The 17,590-nt window shown below is 42.4% G+C and overlaps 1 protein-coding gene across 1 annotated transcript in view; it reads left to right on the top strand.

The window, feature by feature from the left end:
* Positions 1-687: 687 nt before the first annotated feature.
* The window catches only part of LOC127575814 (claudin-10-like), a 238,612-nt gene continuing 221,709 nt past the window's right edge, over positions 688-17,590 (top strand). The window contains exon 1 of the mRNA XM_052025939.1: positions 688-907. Coding sequence (XP_051881899.1) covers positions 688-907 — 220 coding nt within the window. The remainder of the gene's footprint in view (positions 908-17,590) is intronic.

Genomic DNA, 17,590 nt, shown 5'->3' with positions numbered 1-17,590 from the left:
TTGAGGCCTATAGATGACTATTCTTTGCTGTTTTCTGCATTTTGTTGTTTTTAGTTCCTTAACTTTGATCACTTTAAAATCATGCTCCTTTAGCCATGATATTAGATCATTCCCATTTCTTTCACTGGACCAGTTTGTTGTAGAACTATCCCTTACAATATGCTGGCTTTGCTGTTTGTATTTATCAAACCATCATATCCAGAAAGTGATCCTGGAATTTAAAATGTTCACCTATTTTTGTTTGTCTCCAGAATATGATAATACATCACCACGTCCTTCAGCTTGGATGCAATATTTTGCTGTAACAATAAACTCATCAGAATATGCTGTTGTTGCTGCTGACCTGGTTTCGTTTCTAACATTCTTTAAGATGTTTAGTCTGTATCAGGAAGACATGAGCTGACTATGGTACTTACCATGTTTCAAGGTGTTGAACAGAGGCTGACTGTCCTATGACGTAAGGTAATTGACCTGTGCACAGATTTCAACTTTTCAGCAAATTTTAATTTCACTCAGTCCCAAAGACACCGAGTCAACCACACGCAGCCTCCCAAAAGGAAAAGAAGAACGACAGATCTGTCTTTTAATTTCCCTTAAACGTATTAAATTGAGTGATTCACGTAGAGATAATCGACAGAAAAAACAATTAAACTGAACTAAATTATAAACAGTTCGCTAATCCTAAAAATGGCGAAGATGACAATTGAAATCGTTGCCTTCGTGATATCCGTGGCTGGATTTATTTTGATATCCTCAACATTGCCAACGGACTATTGGAAAGTGTCTACCATCGACGGTACAGTTATCACCACTGCTACATTTTGGGCCAATCTCTGGAAAACCTGTGTGACAGATTCCACTGGCGTCTCCAACTGCAAAGACTTCCCATCCATGCTGGCGCTCGATGGTTCGTAATCTTAATGAATCCTTTCTGGCGTTTGTTCTTCTACTTCCAAACCTGCTATTTCCCGCTGTGTACTTGCTGCAAGTCTCTAGTATCGGACAGGTTCCTTTACTTTCTGTTGTTTATTTATTTGTCTGGAATTTGCAGTCTTGGTTTGACGAAATGGAATAATAGAAAGTCAGAGCCTGATCTGGAGCATTTTAAAGAAGAGGAACTTTATTTAACAATTCTTGTTTATCATTCTTGTTCAGTCTTTAAAAGCAAAACACACCAAAGCTACAGAGAAGTTCATTGTTATCTGAATTTAAAAGATACCTAAATATTTATGTTAAGGGTCTTTAGATCTTAACATTCCAAGTGAGAACCTATAGTTTCTCAGTTCCTGTGGAATCTGCCATCCACAAAGAGAGATGTACAGTTTTCCCATACTTTGAGACAAATACCCTAAATCTTAATTTATTATTTGATATAGAAAATAAAATGCAGCTACATGCTCTAGCAAAACTGCATGAATATTGACCATTTTCACTCTAGGATTTTAGATTGAAAATTAACTTAGTTCCAACTTTAAAAATAATCAGAACTTGTATACTTATTAACAATCCTGTGCAATCTGGTTTTACGTATATGCTTATTTACAAATAATGAAGGCTCTGCCATGAAATGTTAACTCCATTTCTTTTTTCACAAATGCTCTCTGATTTGCTGAGTGTTTCCACTATTTTCTGTTTTTGTTTCAGACTTCCAGTATAGGCCATCCCTGGGTTTTGGACACCCATACATACAAGCGACCTCCCATGATATTAAATTCAAAAGTCTGATGTGTATGCAATGTTCGTTTCTACGAATGACAGAACTAGTTTCCTCTCTCTCTCTACTTTTAGTAATTGTTCTTTATCAGTCTTATCTGCCATTCAATACAATACTGTGGAGGTACAGTTACCAAATCGAGTGATTTTTATGAATTATCTGACTTAGAAACAAAATTCGCTTATGGACTTCTATAAAAACAGAACTCATTCATTCCCTGGCGATGGACTGTATCTGCATTTTTTGATTTTCATTCACAACTATTTCACTGTCACTTCAAATTTTCATTCTTTTCGTACTTTTACACAATGTTTTTCATTCCCTTTCCAGTTATTTTTCTTCATTATCTAAATTATACTTCTCATTAAACTTGTTTTAAGTTCAAATTTCTGCAGTTAGTGCATTTTACAATCTTATGATTTGATGTTTATTGTGGCCATTCATTCAAGTACTGGGTGCAAAAGCCAGAAGAGCAGCACCTAAGAAATGCAAAATTATTTTCTTTTCTGTTGTTTCTTCCCAAATCACTTCTTTGTTTCTCTGCTAGTATCCTCTTGGCCAGTACTATATTACTGAAATCCAAGTGGCAGTGAGTAGCTTGGTGTGTTTGTTGATTCCATAAATTATATTGAAAGAGAAAAGCTGGTCAGGGTTGATTTCTGCACATCTCCCAAGAGGTACCTCTTTCTCCAGGCATGTAAATCTGAAACTTATCCTGCTTTGGATGTTTTGCATGGACTTCTAATATGAAGTTCTGTTCAGACAGTCAACCTGCAGGGACTGTAAATACTTTTGTTCAGGTATAAGTACTCTGTAAGTATTATCCTACTTAATCTTTCTTGATGGGTTTCATGACTCTTGTACAGCTTTCAATATAAAGAAAAGGAATCAAAAGAATCATGAGACTTGCCTGACAGCATAAATTCCCGTTCCAAGTAGGGCAACATGTGGAACATAGGTAGGCTTTGTCTCCAAAACAAAATCATTTCAATATCAATACCCAGGTTGTTCTAATCCCCACACAGAAATGGGAAAATACATTGACCAAACTGCATTTGCTGCATTGGTACTTTTCTTGTATAGTAGAACATAGAACAGTACAGCAGAAGACAAGCCCTTCAGCTCACGATGTTATGCAGAACTAATTAAATCAATGATTCCTAAACAATCTAATCCCTCCTCCCCACACATTGACCATAGCCTTCCCTTCTCTGCACGTTCATGTGCCTATCTAAGAATCTCTTAATTGCTCCTGTGCTATCTGCCTCTACCACCACTCCTGGCAGTGCATTCCAGGCCCCCACCACTCGCTGTGTAAAAAAAACTTGTCTTACACATCTCCTTTGTACTTTCCCCCTCTCACCTTAAACACATGCCCTCTAGTACTAGACATTTCAATCCTGGGAAAAAGTTACTTGCTGTCTACTCTATCTATGCCTCACATAATTTTGTAAACTTCTGTCAAATCTCCCCTCAGCCTCTGCCACTCCAGAGAAAACAGTCCCAACTTGTCCAACCTTTCCTTATAGCACATGTCCTCCAAGCCAAGCAGCATCCTGGTAAACATCCTCTACACCCTCTCCAAAGCCTCCACATCCTTCCTATAAAGAGGCAACCAGAATTGAACACAATACTCTAAATGTGGCCTAACCAGCATTTTATCATCTCTTGTCTTTCTCAATGACCGGGGGTATATTCCATCAGGCCCTGGGGACTTATCCACCTTAATGTTTCTCAAGAGACCTAAAACTATCTCTTTCCTAATCTCAAAATGTCCTAGCATCTTAGCATGCTCCACTCTGATCTTACTATCCTCTACATCCTTCTCCTCGGTAAATACCGACACAAGGTACTCATTTAGGACCTCACCCACATCCTCCACCTCTAAGTATAAGTTCCCTCCTTTATCCTTAAGCAGTCCTACCCTCTCCCTAGTTATCCTTTTGATGTATGAGTAGAATGCCTTGGGATTCTCTTTAATCTTACTTGCCAAGGAATTTTCTTGACCCCTTTTAGCCCTCCTAACTCCCTTCTTGAGTTCATAGCACAGAACAGTAGAGCACTGGACAAGCCATTTGGCCCACAATGTTGTGCCCATCTTGATGCCAATTGATACTAAATGTCCTCTTCCTGTGTATCATCCATATCCGTCCATTCCCTTCAGATTCATGTGTCTATCCAAAAGGCTCTTAAACTCCACCAAACTGCCAGCTTCCACTACAACCCCTGGTAACCTATTCCAGGCACCACCACTTTCTGTGTAAAAAAACTTGCCACTCTCATTTCCTTTAAAATTCCCCTCTCTAACCTTCTATTTGGTATTTGACATTTTTACCCTGGGGAAAAGATTCTGACTGTCTACCCTATCTATGCCTCTCATAATTTTAAAAGCCTTTTAAAAGGCGGCATGGTAGTGTAAGCAGTTAGCGCGACGCTATTACAGCGCCAGAGATCGGGGTTCGATTCCCGTCGCTGTCTGTAAGGAGTTTGTACGTTCTCCCGTGTCTGCGTGGGTTTCCTCCGGGTGCTCCGGTTTCCTCCCACATTGCAAAGACGTACGGGTAGGTTAATTTGGGTTTAAAATGGGTGGTGCAGACTCGTTGGGCCGGAAGGGCCTGTTACCACGCTGTAAATAAAAACTTGGGAGAACAATCCAAGTTTTTCCAACCTTTCCTGAAAATTTGTACCCTCTAATCCAGACAGCATCCTGGTAAACCTCTTTTGCACCCTTCCCACAGTCTCTACATCCTTCCTATAATGGGACAACCAGAACTGTACACAATATTCCAAGTGTGGTCTGACTAAAGTTTTATACAGCTGCAGCAAGACTTCCTTACTCTTATACTCAGCATCCCTACCAATGAAGGCAAGCATGCCATATGCCTTCTTTACCACCTTATCCACTTGCATAGCCACTTTCAGTGAACTATGGATTTGGACCCAAGATCCCTCTGTACTTCAATGCTATTAAGGGGCCTACCATTAACTGTACACTTTCTCCTCTCACTTGACCTCCCAAGGTTCCACAGGTTACACTTGCCCAAATTAAGGTCCATCTGCCACTTCTCTGCCTATATCTGTAACCACTGTATTCTTTGATAGCCCTTCACACTGTCCACACTTCCACCAATCTTGGTGTTATCCGCAAATTTCCTAATCCACCCATATACATTGTCATCCAATCATTGATATACTGTATATCATAAACAACAGAGGTCCCAGCACCGGTCCTTGCAGAACACCACTGGTCACGGATCTCCAGCCAGAATAACAGCCTTCAACCCTGAGTCTGTTCTGAATCCAAATTTGCAATTCACTGTGGACCCCTTGAATCAAACTACCATGTGTGACCTTATTAAATGCCTTACTAAAGTCCAAGTTCCCTTCTGGCTCCTTTATAGTCCTCAAGCTCTCTGTTTAATTTTAGCTTCCAAAGATATGCTTCCTTCTTCTTCTTGACTGAATACCTCTCTTGATATCCAAGGTTCCTGTACCTTGCCATCCTTGTCTTTCCCTCTTATTGTCCGTTGTAAACATAATAGGGTAGTATTAGTGAGAGATTTTAACTTCCCTAATATAGACTGGGCCAACCAGAGTGTAAAAGTTTGGACGGAGTGGAATTTGTGAGATTTGTTCAAGAAAACTTTCTTTATTAATATATAGAGGAACCTACTAGAGAGGGTGCAACACTGGACTTCTCCTGGGCAATGAGGCAGGGAAGTGGCAGAAATGTCTGTCAGCAAGCACTTTGGTCCAGTGACCATAATTGTATTTGTTTTAAAACAGTTATGGAGAAGGATATGACCAGATCACAGGTTGAAGTCCTGAAATGGCGCAGAGCAAATTTTGGAGCCATTAGGCAGGATTTTGAAAGGTTGATTGGGTGAGATTATTACCAGGGAAAGGTGCGTCAGCCAAGTGGGAGGCTTTTAAAAGTGTGATGTTACTTTTGTGATGTCACAAAAGCATTAATGCAATAACTATTAAGAATAAGGGTGATGGACTTAGAGCATGGATCTGTACATGGAATTATGATGTTGTGGCCATTAAAGGTCTGTCTCAAGGGCAAAAGTGGCTACTTGATGTTCTGGAGTTTAGATGTTTCAAAAGGGATAAGGAGGGAGGTAAAAGGGGGGGAGGGGGATATGTAGCATTGCCTAACAGAGATAGCATCACAGCTACAGAAAGGGAGGATGTCGTGCAGGGAATGTCTATTGAGTCAGTGTGGGTGGAGGTCAGAAACAGGAAAGGAGCAGTCACTCTATTGGGAGTATTCTATAGGCCCCCCAGTAGCCACCAGGACACTGAGCAGCAGATAAGAAGGCAGATTTTGGAAAGGTGCTAAAATAATAGAGTTGTTGTCAAGGCTAATATTGATTGGCACCTCCTTAGTTCAAAAGATTTACAGGGGGTAGAATTTGTTCGGTGTGTCCAGGAAGGATTCCTGACACACTGTATGGAGAGGCCGACTAGAGGAGAGGCCATACAGGATCCAGCAATGAACCTGGTAAGGTGACAGACCTCTCAGTGGGTGAGCATTTCAGAGATAGTGACCACAGCTCCATGACTTTTAGCATAGCCGTGGGCAAGGATAGGAGCAGACGATATGGGAAAGTTTTTAATTGGGGGAGGGCTAATTACGATGGCATTAGGCAGGAACTTGGGAGTGTAAATTGAGAAAGTATGTTCTCAGGAAAATGCACAGCAGAAACATGGAGGCTGTTTAGGGAACACTTGCATGGGGTTCTGGTTAGGTTTGTCCCACTGACACAGGGAAAGGATAGTAGGGTAAAGGAACCATGGTTGACAAGAGAGGTGAAACATTTAGTCAAGAGGAAGAAGGAAGCTTACTTAAGGTTCAGGAAGCAAAATTCAGGCAGGGCTCTTGAGAATTATAAGGTAGCCAGGAAGGAGCTTAAGAAGGGACTGAGTTGGAAGGGCACATGAGAAGGCCTTGGAGAGTAGAATTAAGGAAAACCCCAAGGCATTCTACATGTATGTGAAGAACAGGAGAATGACTAGAGGGTAGGACGGTTCAGTGATCAAGGTGGAAACATGTGGCTGGAGGTGAAGGAGGTAGGGGAGGTCCTTAACAAATACTTTGCTTCAGTGTTCACCGGCGAGAGGGACTTTGAAAATGTGAGGTCAGCACAGAACAGGCTAATGTGCTGGAGCATGTTGAGGTTCAGAAAGAGGCAGTGTTGGAGCTTCTGAAAAACATTAATATAAATAAGTCCCTGGGGCTGGACGGGATATACCCAAGGTTACTGCGGGAGGCAAGGGAAGAGGTTGCTGGGGCATTGGCAATGATGTTAGCGTCCTCCCTGGCCATGGGGTGGTACCAGAGGATTGGAGGGTGGCAAATGATGAAAAACAATTTGATGAAGGTTGAACAGTGGATGTGGTGTGTATGGACTTTAGTAAGGCATTTGACAAGGTTCCACATGTTAGGCTCATCCAGAAAGTCATGAGACATGAGGTCCATGGAAACTTGGCTTGGCCACAGAAGGCAGAGGGTGGTAGTAGATGGAGAGTATTCTGCCTGGAGGTCAGTGACAAGTGGTGTTTAGGGATCTGTTCTGGGACCCCTGCACTTTGTCATTTTAATTAAATGACTTGGATGAGGAAGTAGAGAGAATGGGTTAGTAAATTGCAGATGACACGAAGGTTGGAGGTGTTGTGGATAGTGTAGAATTGTCGTACGTTACAATGGGATATAGGCAGGATGCAGAGTTGGGCGGAGAAGTGGTTGATGGAGTCCAAGCTGGAAAAGTGTGAAGTGACATATTTTGGAAGATCGAATTTGAAGGTGGAGTACAAGGTTAATGGTAGGATTCCTAGCAGTGTGGAGGAACAGAGGGAACTTGGGGTCCAAGTCCATAGATCCCTTGAAGTTGCCGCACAAGTTGATAGGGTAGTTAAGAAGGCGTATGGTGTGCTGGCCTTCATTAGTTGGGGGATTGAGTTCAAGAGCTGCGAGGTAATGTTACAGCTCGATAAAACTCTGGTTAGACAACACTTGGAGTACTGTGTTGAGTTCTGGGCACCTCATTATTGGAAGGATGTGGAAGCTTTAGAGATGGTGCAGAGGAGATTTACTAGGATGCTGCCTGGATTAGAGAACATGTCTTATGAGGAAAGGTTGAGTGAGCTAGGTCTTTTCTCTTTGGTGTGATGCAGGATGAGAGGTGACTTGATAGAGGTGTATAAGATTATGAGGGGCATAAATAGAGTGGACAGCTAGCACCCTTTCCCCAGGGCTGCAATGGCCAATATCAGAGGATGTCAATTTAAGGTCAGAGGAGGAAAGTTTAGGGGAGATGTCAGAGGTAGGTTCTTTACATAGAGAGTAGTGGGTGACTGAAACACACTGCTGGGGGTGGTGGTAGAGGCTGATACAATATGGACATTTAAAAGACTCTTAGATAGGCACATGGGTGTAAGAAAAATGGAGGGTTATGGGCTGTGTAGGAGGGAAGGGTTAGATTGATCATAGTTTATATAGGTTGGCACAAAATTGTGGGCTGAAGGTCCCATACTGTTTACTGTTCTATTTTCTATGTCAAGAGTTCAGGGCTTGCATGTTCCTGTTAGACTGAAGGGCAAGACTGGTAGGTTTTGGGAACCCTGGTTGATGAGAGATATTGAGGGTCTGGTTAAGAAAGACAGGGAGGCATACACTGTTCATAAGCAATTAGGAACTGGGGAATATCTTGATGACTACAAGTAGTGGAGGAGTGCACTTAAGAGAGAAGTTAGGAGGGCAAAAAGAGGATATGAAAAGGATCTGGCAGGCAAGCTGAGGCAAAATCCCAAGAGATTCTACAGGTATATTAAAAGTAAAAGGGTGGCTAGGGAGAGAATAGGTCCCCTTAAAGATCAGCATGGCCGTCTGTGTGTGGAATCAAAGGAAACTGGAGATATTTTTAATGAATATTTCTCTTCAGTTTTTACTGTGGAGAAAATGATGGATGGTAAAGAAATGGGGGAAATGAGTGTTGTTGTCTTGGACCACATACAAATTAGCAGGGAGGAGGTATTGGAAGGCTTAAAGTGCATTCAGGTGGCTAAATCCCCAGGGCCTGACCTGATGCATTCCCGGACCTTGTGAGAATCTGGAGAAGAAATTGCAGAGGACCTTGCAGAAATTTTAGCTTCATCTTCAGCCACAGATGAGGTTCCAGAGGACTGGGGAGTAGCTGATGTGGACTATTGTCTAAAAAGGGTAGCAAAAACAAGCCAGGAAACTACAGGCTGGTGAGTCTGACATTGGTGGTGGGTAAATTGCTGGAGGGATTTCTGAGGGTTAGGACCTACCAGCATTTGGAGAGACAGTCAGCACGACTTTCTGTGTGGGAAGTTGTGTCTGAAAAATCTCTTGGAGCTATTCAAGGAGGTAACCAAGAGGGTAGATGAGGGGAGGGCAGTGGATGTTGTCTATCTGGACTTTAGCAAGGCCTCTGACAAGGGTCCCTTGTGGTAAACTGGTTTGGGACATCTGGAAGGAAGGCATGGGATCCAGGGCATGGTAGCTGATTGGATTCATAATTGGCTGGTGGGAAGCAGAGGGTGATGGTCGAGGGTTGTTTCTCAGACTGGAGGCCTGTGTCTTGTGTGTGCCACAGGGGTCGATGCTGGAACCTTTGTTGTTTGTAATTTATACAAGTGATTTGTATGTGAAGGTACAAGGCATAGTTAGTAAGTTTGTGGCCGACACTGAAATAGGGGACTTGGGGGCCTGAGTTACAAGGAGAGGTTGCATAGACTAGGACTTTATTCCCTGGAATGTAAGAAATTGAGGGGTGACCCGATAGAGGTATATAAGATCATGAGGGGCATAGACAAGATGAAAGCACATCATCTTTTTCCCAGGCAGGGGGTGCTAAAAACATAGATTTAAGATCAGAGGCAGGAGATTTAAAAGGGAAATCAGGTGCAGCCTCTTTTCACAAATAGTGATGTGTATTTGGAATGAGCCGCCAGAAAGAGTGGTTGAGACAGGCACATTAGCAATGTTTAAAAGCCATCTAGATAAGTACATGCATAGGAGAGGTTTACAGGGCTATGGGCCAAATGTGGGCAGGTGGGACGAGCTTGCTGGGTAGCACAGTTGGCTAGGATGAGTTGGGCCAAAGGGCCTGTTTCCATGCTCTATGACTCTCTGACTCTACTGGAACAAACTGGTGCTGAACTCTGTGCAGCTGGTCTTTAAACAACCTCCACATGTCAGATGTGGATTTGCCTGAAAACGTCTCTTCCCAATTAACTCTCCCTGGCTCCTGTCTGATGCCCTCATTATTTGTCCTCCCCCAATTTAATACTTCCCTGCAAGGTCCACTCTTATCCTTATTCATCCTTATTCACAGCTATCTTAAAACATAATGAGTTGTGATCCCTGTTTCTCAAGTGTTCACCCACTGAAAGGTCAGTCACCTGGCCAGGCTCATTCCCCAATACAAGATCCAGTATAGCCTCCTCTCTGGTTGGACTACCCACATACTGCTTCAAGAAACCCTCTTGGACACACCCAACAAATTCTGCCCCATCTAAATCTTTTATGCTAAGGAATTCCCAGTATATGTTGGGGAAGTTGAAGTCACCCACAATGACAACCCTGTTGTTTTGCTTCTTTCCATAATCTGCCTGCATACCTGCTCCTCAGTGTCCCCATGGCTATTTAGGGGTCTATAGTATAAACACATAATCTCAGCAAATTTCTCATTTCTATTCTTGCCTTTAATTCACACAGAAATTGTGAATAGCTGCATTCTAAATTTATGAAATTGTTTTGATTATTAAGATAAGAAAATTAATTGTTTTGATTGTTAAGATGAGGAAAGATAAGGGAAAAACAGAATTACAGTTACAGAGAAAATGCAGTGCAGGTAGACAAGTAAAGTCAAAGGCCATGAAGAGGTAAACTGAGAGATCTTTATTGTATAAAAGGTCTATTCAAGAACCTTACAATAGCGGAATAGAAGCTGTCCTTGAATCTGATGGTTCTCTTGCATCTTCTGGCCGATTGGAAGGGATAGAAGAGGGAATGACCAGGGTGGGAGGGGTCCTTGATTATGTTGGCTGCTTATCTGAGGCAGCAAAATGTGTCGACCAAGTCAATGGAGGGGAGGCTGGTTTGCAAGAAGGAATGGGCTGTGTTCACAACTCTCTGTAATTTCTTGCAGTCTTGGGCAGGGCCGTTGCCATACCAAGCTGTGATGCATCCAGATAGGATGCCTTATACAGTGCATCTTTAAAAATTTGTGAGAGTCATCAGGGACATGCCGAATTTCTTTAGCCTTCTGAGGAAGTAGAGGCGCTGGTGTGCTTTCTTGGCCATAGTATCCATGTGACTGGAGCAGGACATATTGCTTGTGATATTTACACCTAGGAGCTTGAAACTCTCAACCATTTCCACCTCAGCATCATTGATATAGAAAGGGGATTTTCTCCTGCCCCGCTTCCTGATGTCAATGCCCAGCTCTTTTGTTTTGCTGACATTAAAGGAATGGTTGCAGATGAGAGGCATAGATAGGGTAGACAGTCAGAATCTTTTTTCCAGGGTAGAAATGTCATATACTAGAAGACATGCATTTAAGGTGAGAGGGGGAAGGTTTAAAGGAGATGTGCAGGACAAGTTTTTTACACAGCCAGTGGTAGTTGCCTGGAACAGACTGCCAGGCGATGTGGTGGATGCAGATACCATGGTGGTGTTTAAGAGGATGCTAGACACATTAATATGTAGGGAATGGAGGAATATGGATCATCTACAGACAGAAGAGATTTAGTTTAATTTGGCATCATGTTTGGCACAGATGTTGTTGCCTTGTTACCATGACATTAGGCTCTCTATCTCCTTCCTGTACTCAGTATCATCGTTGTTTGAGATCTGGCCCACAACAGTGGTTTCATCTACAAACTTGTAACTGGAGTTAGAACAGAATCTGGTCACAGTCTTGAGTGCAGAGGGAGTAGAGGGTAAGGAGCTGACATTGTAGCCTTGCAGGGCATCAGTGTTGAGGATAATGGTGCTGCCTATCCTTACTGATAGCGGTCTGTTGTTCAGGAAGTCAAGGATCCATTTGCAGAAGGGGGTGCTGAGTCCTAGGATGAGTGTAGATCCAGGGATGTAGTGTCCACCGTGGACCTGCTCATTAGTAGGCAAATTGCAGTGGATCAGAGATTGTCTGGTAGGTATATGGAATGAGCTGCCAGTGGAAATGATAGAGGTAGATATAATTACAATGTTTAAGAAGTATTTGGACAAGTACTTGTTTTTGATTGGGTTGTTAAACTGTGAACAAAGAAAGTTTTGCAAGATTTGAATCACAGAGGTGCCCTTGCAGAGATAATTTGCTTCTGATCAGATCTTGCTGAAAGCAGAAATATTCCTAAAAATCTTGAATTACAAGTTCATTATAAATTCTGGCAAATTAACATATTTCATTATTGTACCATAGCTTTCAAACAACTATCCCAGACTCCAACTATTAAGCAACCATATGTATTCTGGTAAATACGTAATCTTTGCTCAAATTCGACAACTTGATGCAGATTCGAAAAAGGTGTAAAACCAACAGGGTTGTTATCGTGGGTGACTTCAACTTCCCCAATATCGACTGGGACCTCCTTAGTGCAAGAGGTTTAGATGGAGTAGAATTTCTTAGCTGCATCTAGGAAAGTTTCTTAAATCAGCATGTAAATAGTCCAATGAGAGGAGGAGCCATACTGGACCTGGTGTTGAATAATGAGCCTGGCCAGGTGACTGACCTTTCAGTGGGAGAACAGTTAGGGAACAGAGACCACATCTCCTTAAGTTTTGAGATAGCAATAGGTAGGGATAAGTATGGATCTTGCGGGAGGGTATTAAATTGGAATGGCAAATTCCAAGAGTATTAGGCAGGAACTAGGGAGAGTTAATTGCACACAGCTGTTTTTGGGCAAGTCCACATTTGACATGTGGAGGGTGTTTAAAGACCAACTGCACAGAGTACAAAACAGGTATGTTCCATAAGAAGAAAGGGTAAGGATGGCAAAGTAAGGGAACCTTACCTTACCTTAACTGTTGAGAGAGGTGCTGAATTTAGTCAAGAAGGAAAAGAAGGTGTATGTAAGGTTTAGGAAACTAAAATCAAATGGAGCCCTTGAGGATTATAAAGAAGCTAGAAAAGAACTCAAGAAGGGAATTAGAAGAGCCAGGAGAGGCCATGAAAAGTCTTTGGCAAGTAGGATTAAAGAGAATCTCAAGGCATTCTAGACATACATTGAGCAAGAGGATAACTAGGGAGAGGGTAGGAGCACTCATGGATAAAGGAGGGAACATGTGCTTGGAGAAGGAAGATGTGGGTGAGGTCCTAAACGAGTACTTTTGTGTTGGTATTTACCAAGAAGGACATGGAGGGTAGGAAAATCAGTATTGAGTGTGCTAATATGCTAGGGCATTTTGAGATAAAGAAAGAGGTAGTGTTGGGTCACTTAAACAACATTAAGGTGGATAAGTCCCCAGGGCCTGATGTGACGTAGCCCAGGTTATTGACAGAGGCAAAAGATGAGATTGCTGGGGACTTGTCCAAGACCTTTTTGTCCTCTTTAGTCACAGGGGAGGTCCCGGAGGTTTGGCAAGTAGCTAATGTTGTTCCTTTGTTCAAGAAAGGAAATAGGGATGATCCTGGAAACTATAGACAGGCAAGTCTCATGTCCTTGATTGGGAAGCTATTGGAAAAGATTCTTAGGGATATGATTTATGAGCATTTGGAAAACTATAGCCTAACTAGGGACAGTCAGCATGGCTTTGTGCAGGGCAAGTCATGTCTTACTAATTTGATTGAGTTTGTTGAGGAGGTGACGGAGATGATTGATGAAAAAAGAGCTGTGGATGTTGTCTGCATGGATTTTATCAAGGTGTTTGACAAACTCCCTCATGGCAAGCTCATCCAGAAGATTCAGATGCATGGGATCCACAATAACTTAGCCATTTGTGTTCAGAATTGGCTTGTCCACAGAAGACAGAGGGTAGTGCTGGATGGGTCTTATTTTGGCTTAAGGTCCGTGACTAGTGGTGTTCTGCAGGGATCTGTACTGGGACCTCTGCTGTTTGTGATATATATAAATGACCTGTATGAAATTGTAATTGGGTGGGTTAGTAAGTTCACAGACATCACAAAGCTTGGTGGTGTTGTGGATAGTGCAGAAGATTACCAAAGGATACAGTGGGATATTGATCAGCTGCAGACATGGGCAGAGAAATGGCAGATGGAGGTTAATCCAGCCAAATATGAGCTGTTTCACTTTGGAAGATCAAATATAAAGGGAGATCAAATAGAAAGGGACTGTTCACTGTTAATGGCAGGACCCTTAACAGCGATGATATATAGAGAGATTTTTGGGTCCAAGTACATAGCTCCCTAAAAGTGGCTATAAGGGAAGGTGTATGGCTTGCATGAGTTCAAGAGTTGAGAAGTTATGTTGCAGCTTTTTAAAACTCTAGTTAGGCTGTATCTGGAGTATTGCATTCAATTCTGGTTAGAAACATAGAAACATAGAAAAACCTGCAGCACAATTCAGGCCCTTTGGCCCACAAAGCTGCGCCAAACATGTCCCTACCCTAGAATTTAGCCCTCTATTTTTCTCAGCTCCATGTACCTATCCAGCAGTCTCTTAAAAGACCCTACCGTATCCGCCTCCACCATCGTAGCCCATTCCACGCACTCACCATTCTCTGAATAAAAAACTTACCCCTGACATCTCCTCTATACCTACTCTCCAGCACCTTAAACCTATGTCCTCTTGTGGCCACCATTTCAGCCCTGGGGAAAAGCCTCTGACTATCTACCCTATCAATATCTCTCATTATCTTATATATCTCTATCAGGTCCCCCCTCATCCTCCGTCGCTCCAAGGAGAAAAGCCCAAGTTCCCTCAACCTGCTTTCATAAGGCATGCTCCGCATTCCAAGCAGCATCCTTGTAAATCTCCTCTGCACCCTTTCTATGGCTTCCACATCCTTCCTGTAGTGAGGTGACCAGAACTGAGCACAGTACTCCAAGTGGGGTCTGACCAGGGACCTATATAGCTGCAACAATACCTCTCAGCTCCTTAATTCAATTCCACAATTGATGAAGGACAATACACTATATGCCTTCTTAACCACAGAGTCAACCTGCGCAGCTGCTTTGAATATCCTATGGACTTGGACCCTAAGATCCCTCTGATCCTCCACACTGCCAACAGTCCTACGATTAATACTATACTCTGCCATCATATTTGACCTACCAAAATGAACCACTTCACACTTATCTGGGTTGAACTGCATCTGCCACTTCTCAGCCCAACTTTGCATCCTATCTATGTCCCGCCGTAACCTCTGACAGCCCTCTATACTATCCACAACACCTCCAACCTTTGTGTCATCCACAAACTTACTAACCCATCCCTCCACTTCCTCATCCAGGTCGTTTATAAAAATCACAAAGAGTAAGGCTCCCAGAACAGATCCCTGAGGATCTGGCCACCGACCTCCATGCAGTGTATGACTATTCAACAACGACTCTTTGCCTTCTGTGGGCCAACCAGTTCTGGATCCACATTGCAATGTCCCCTTGGATCCCATGCCTCCTTACTTTCTCAATAAGCCTTGCATGGGGTACCTTATCAAATGCTCTGCTGAAATCCATATACACTACATCTACCGCTCTCCTTTCATCGATGTGTTTAGTCACATCCTCAAAAAATTCAATTCGGCTCATAAGGCAGGACCTGCCCTTGACAAAGCCATGCTGACTATTCCTAATCATATTATACCTCTCCAAATGTTAATAAATCCTGCCTCTCAGGATCTTCTCCATCAGCTTACTCACTGGTCTATAATTACCTGGGCTATCTGTACTCCTTTTCTTGAATAAGGGAACAACATCCGCAACCCTCCAATCTTCTGGAACTTCTCCCGTCTTCATCGATGATGCAACTATCATCGTCAGAGGCTCCACAATCTCCTCCCTCGCCTCCCACAGCAGCCTGGGGTATATCTCATCCGGTCCCGGCGACTTATCCAACTTGATGCTTTCCAAAAGTTTCAGCACCTCCTCTTTCCTAATATCTACATGCTCAAGCTTTTCAGCCAGCTGCAAGTCCTCACTACAATCCCCCAGATCTTTTTCTGTGGTGAATACTGATGTAAAGTATTCATTAAGTACCTCTGCTATTTCTTGGGGATCCATACACACTTTCCCACTGCTGCACTTGATAGGCCCTATTCTTTTGCATCTTATCCTCTTGCTCTTCACATACTTGTAAAATGCCTTGGGGTTTTCCTTAATCCTGCCCGTCAAGGCCTTCTCATGCCCCCTTCTGGCTCTCTTAATTTCCTTCTTAAGCTCCTTCCTGTTAGCCTTATTCTCTTCCAGATCTCTTACATTACCTAACATTGCCAGGATATTGGATATTGATACAGGTTGCTCTATAAGATAAGATAACTTTATTTGTCAAATGTACATCAAAACACACAGTGAAATGCATCTTTTTGCATAGAGTGTTCTGGAGGCAACCCACAAGTGTTGCCACGCTTCTGGCACCACAGAGCATGCCCACAACTTCCTAACATGTTTGGAAGGTGGGAGGAAACCAGAGCACCCAAAGGAAACCCACATAGACATGGGGAGAATGTACAAACTCCTTACAGACAGCAGCCAGAATTGAAGCCGGGTCGCTGGCACTGTAATTGCATGATGCTAACTGCTGCACTCTCATATTATAGGAAGGATGTGGAGGCTTTGCAGAGGGTGCAGAAGAGGTTTACCAGGATGCTGCCTGGATTAGAGGGCATGTTCCATGTGGAGAGGTTAGATGAACTTGGGTTGTTTTCTCTGGAGTGGCAAAATTGAGGGGAGACCTGATAAAGGTTTATAAGATTATGAGAAGCATAGGAAGAGTAGGCAGCTGTTATCTTTTTCTCAGGGTTGAAATGTCCAATACCAGAGGGCATGCATTTTAAGGTGAGAGGGGGTAAATTCAAAGGAGATGTGTGGAGCAAGCTTTTTACACAGAGGTAGGTGGTACAGTGGTATGTGCCTAGAATGCACTGCCAGGGGTGGTGATGGAGGCAAAACGACAGAGGCGTTTAAGAGGCTCTTAGGCACATGAATGTGCAGAGAAATGGAGGGATATGGATATTATGTAGGCGGAAGGGATTAGTTTAGTTAGGCATTTAAATACTAGTTTAAGTAGTTTGGCACAACATCATGGGCCAAAGAAACTGTTCCTGTGCTGTACTGTTCTATGTTCTATGAAAGCATGAGTAATGAAACAAACATTCTCTCTGTTTCTCGGTATCAGAATAGCCATTCTCTTATAAATTTGAATTTAACTTTGTCCTGTCATGATGAATTGTATGTAATAATATTTCAAATAACATTTATCAAAAATGTTAGGACTTATAGAGGACATATATCTGGTAAATGACAGGGATCTTAGGAGCGTTGATGTGACCCTATACCCCCTACTACATTTCAATGGTTTTCTCAAACTATAACTTAGAAAAAATTAGGAGTGGTACTGTTGACCCTTCACTTAAATTTGAGGAAGTTTGGAGTCCATTTATTCAATATTTCCATATGATATAAGCAGACCTTTCTCGAATCCCTTTTAATAACCTTTAAATATAGAGGAGCAGAGCTGATGACATAATAATCTTTTTTTTAATCTAAGAAATATCAGTCCAGTTTTTTTTTTCTTTGAAGTTTTTGGTTTGCATTTGTCTATTATTTTTTTTTGATTTGGGGATTTTTCTTTTCATATAATCAAATTTCTTTTCAATTTCTTTTTTTTGCATTATGTACACTTAACAAGAGAGCGGGAGGTCTAGATTACGCATTTTACTCCTTG

This window comes from Pristis pectinata, chromosome 11, assembly GCF_009764475.1.
Source record: "Pristis pectinata isolate sPriPec2 chromosome 11, sPriPec2.1.pri, whole genome shotgun sequence".
Lineage (NCBI taxonomy): Eukaryota > Metazoa > Chordata > Chondrichthyes > Rhinopristiformes > Pristidae > Pristis > Pristis pectinata.
Note: the sequence above shows the minus strand (reverse complement) of the source record. Positions and strands in the feature narration are given on the sequence as shown.